General features: G+C 29.5%; 1 protein-coding gene across 6 annotated transcripts in view; it reads right to left on the reverse strand.

Moving 5' to 3' along the window:
• Positions 1-3,702, reverse strand: part of LOC106881627 (protein lev-9) — a 421,933-nt gene that overhangs the window by 219,211 nt on the left and 199,020 nt on the right. For 4 of the 6 annotated variants that reach the window (XM_052969987.1, XM_052969988.1, XM_052969991.1 and 1 more), the window contains one exon: positions 2,595-2,774. The exons of the other annotated variants lie outside the window; for them this stretch is intronic. In XM_052969987.1, coding sequence (XP_052825947.1) covers positions 2,595-2,774 — 180 coding nt within the window. The remainder of the gene's footprint in view (positions 1-2,594; positions 2,775-3,702) is intronic. 6 annotated transcript variants of the gene reach the window in all.

The raw sequence follows: 3,702 nt of genomic DNA on the forward strand, positions 1-3,702 counted from the left end.
ATATATATGTAATGCATCATTTTAGATTCATCTATGACATTGAATTTTCTGTATGTAAAAAGCACGAATGAAGACTTGATTATATTGAATGTGCTGAGAATATGTATACGCGATTTGAGCAAGTTCGAATGAAATGAAAGCGCGACACCAAATATATTACTAAATTAATATCAAGGAGTTGTAGCAAATATTTTAGTAATTAAAATGATTTGAAGTTTGTTTTCATGCGTTAAATATACATTAAATATATATCACTATTTTGATATCTTCTTATAATTAGCATGTTTGTTAAACCATTAATATGAATATTCTATGTTATTTTAAATTATGATTTATGGCAGAGAAGAGATTTTGAAGTATATAAATTGTATACGCTTCTTTTAATTGTTATTTACCTATTAATTGCGGTATATAATATATAAGTACTGGAACACAGGCTCTTTTCTAAACTTCCTATTTTAAGTTAAATTTTCCCGACCCTCATGCGGTGTGCGTGTTTCAGTGAATTGTGAGGCATAATGAAGCGTCCATCAATGAAAATACTTTTAAAGCATATCACATATTCACACATCCAAACAATATACATATATGTATATATTGATTTCATTCACTAAGCTAAATTTTGTCATTCATCACAAATGAATTTAGTTGATTAATCAAATGCAACATGTTGTTAGAAGGTTTTCAATGATTAAATAGTGTTTGTGTCAGGGGCAACATGATCGGATCTATTATGGTATAGCATGTTGTAAGGCACTGAGGTGACAATGTAAATTACATGACACCTTCAGCGGCCCTTTGGTTAAATGACAGAGCGAAATATAACTTCGCTGAAATCATTAGATCGAATCATAAATCTCTCCTAAAGGGAGTATCTAGACATAGGTGTATAATACATATATAATGAAATATACAAACGCACATACGTACCTACATACATTTCATACATACACAAATACCTTCATATATATATATATATATATATATATATATCTGTATGCATGTGTGTATGTGTGTGTGTATATATGTGTATGTATATGCGAACTTTCCAATGTTTTATTACTTCTTTTGTAAATGTATTCGAGGTCATACTCGTGGACGTGGTGGTCATTTGTTTAATCTTCGTATTCTGTACAATATTTCCATTAGTGTATCTGTAACGAAGGCATGAAGGAACTATTTTGGGTCCACTACAATAGACTAAACACACCACAAACACACATACACATAAACACACACATCCGCTGATGCACACATATAAACACTCAGTATATTCGCATCCTTATTAACGTGTTCTATATATATATATACATACAAACACACGCGCGCGCACATACAAACACACACATACACATATGGATGAAAGCATAAAGATTGAATGTCTAGCTAAGTATGTTATATAATGTTTGAATATATCATGTGTTAGAGGATAAAGTGAAACCAGTCGCCAGCCGGGATCACATTTTCTTTTTTGACTCCTTTTGTTGAGTTTTTGTCAGCCGCTGAAACTAAGAAATACATATGCAAAAACTAAAATTTTAATTCATATAAATCTACAAGTTTTCCACAAACAATTTATCATCTTTCTGAATTATATACAAACACACTTCTAGGAAGAAAACAGTATAATGAAGGATTATGTCATTGAATAAAATATAGATACATGCATTTATTGAAATTGTAACACATTGTCAAAACAAAATTATATTCATATAAGCAGTGATAATTTTCTCGTGGACTGTAGCTATTATGTGCACTTGTAAATTATTCTAAGCATTACACGTTGACATGCAAACAGAAATCTCAGTATAAATAATGTTGTTTGTATATTTTTCAATTTATTATGAATAACGATAATGTGACTCATTTAACAGACGAGCACAGAAGTTAGCTGCTGGCAATATATTATCTGGTTAGGTTTAGAATGTTTTCATTAGCTAATGGATACACAGATTTGTATTACGTGCGGTCTGCATGCAATATTGTTAATTATATATATATACATGCATATATATACATATATATATATATATATATATATATATATATATATATATATATATATATATATGTACGTTACGTGATGCATAAATGTGACAATAAGTGTGTATCTGCATCTTGATATTAATATTTAAATATTGGTTTATTTACGCACCGACCTCAAAAATCAATCTTGCTAACATAAGATGCTATTTATCTTCTGTGTGATATACATGCATATTAAAATACATATTAGATGGTTATTTATAGAATGGTTATTTAAGATTATGCATTCATGATTAAAGTATTTATAAATATGCATATGAAATATATAACTAGAATATCCAATTGCCAGCGTCACCTAATGTTTTAGAAGTAATTTACTGTATAATTATTACATTATTATATTTTATGTGCAATTAGTCTATTTACTATATCAGCTGAGGTAAAAGAAGCTAGTTGTTTTGCTATGATTTATTTAAAATGCAATATTATAATTAAAGGATTTCAAAGTTACATTATAAATATTCTTATACTACCTATAACTTATATAATAATATTAATATAATGTTACATTTCTGTGTTTGTGTCCTCAGATATAGAATCTCACTTACCTCTCTCGCAACTCGGCTCCATTCCGTCCCATGTGCCATCTGGCCGACACGTCCGTGTGGCCCGCCCCGCAAGATGGAATCCTTGGAAACATGAGTACTGAGCCTTGGAGGCAATCATACTTGGCGGGAGAATTTCAACACGCCCATTCTCTATCTGAGGCAGGAGTGGACACCCAGCATCTATGGATACGAACGGCACAGGTGAACTTTCTAGACTAGGTGCAGTTTTAAAATTAATATTATCATTATTTTTGTTTCCACCCATCTGAATTTAATACCTACATATATTAAATTGTGTTGTTTTTTTAAGTGTAATATTGTATATGTGTGTGTGTGTTCCTAATTCAAGTTCATGCATATATTATGTAAGCAAAAAGATTAGAAACATGCCCTTCTATTTTTATTAATATTATCTAATCTAAACATATATCTAATCTAGACATGTATCTAATCTAAACAATAACATAAACACAATAAATACAAACAAAAACGCAATCATAACAATCTTAATAGGAATTTTTTCTTCTTTAAAATAATATGGCAGATGCATTGATTTCTGAGAAAAATTAAACGCCAATAAATAAATATATTAATAAATAAACAAACAAACAGAAATCAGAAAATCCTCTCAGAAAACATACATTTAAAGTAGTCTAAATTAATGGAGAAACGTATGTGATAATATGTATTTCTTTCCAGCATTCATTAATATCACTTACAAGTACAGAATTTAGCGTGTAATAAAAGAGAAGGCTTCGTTGTAAACATGTTTATAAAAGCATCGTTCTGTTTGATGTATGCCATCTAACTTTCCCGATACATCATGATATAACGCTAAGGAGATTTAAATATGATATTCAAGTGTATTAATAGATTGCATCCTTACTCACAAATGATTACATGACTGCATGTTTAACAGAACGTATGTTCAACAACTTACCTAATTCAGTTATGTAATAAACGGTACACAAAAGTTCATATGCACACGAATACGCACAGTCTTATGCATTGACGCAAATATGTCACTCACGCATACATATAAACACTCATATACATACATCCATATATATATATATATGTATATATATATATATATATATATATACAT

Source organism: Octopus bimaculoides, chromosome 8 (genome assembly GCF_001194135.2).
Source record: "Octopus bimaculoides isolate UCB-OBI-ISO-001 chromosome 8, ASM119413v2, whole genome shotgun sequence".
Taxonomy (NCBI): domain Eukaryota; kingdom Metazoa; phylum Mollusca; class Cephalopoda; order Octopoda; family Octopodidae; genus Octopus; species Octopus bimaculoides.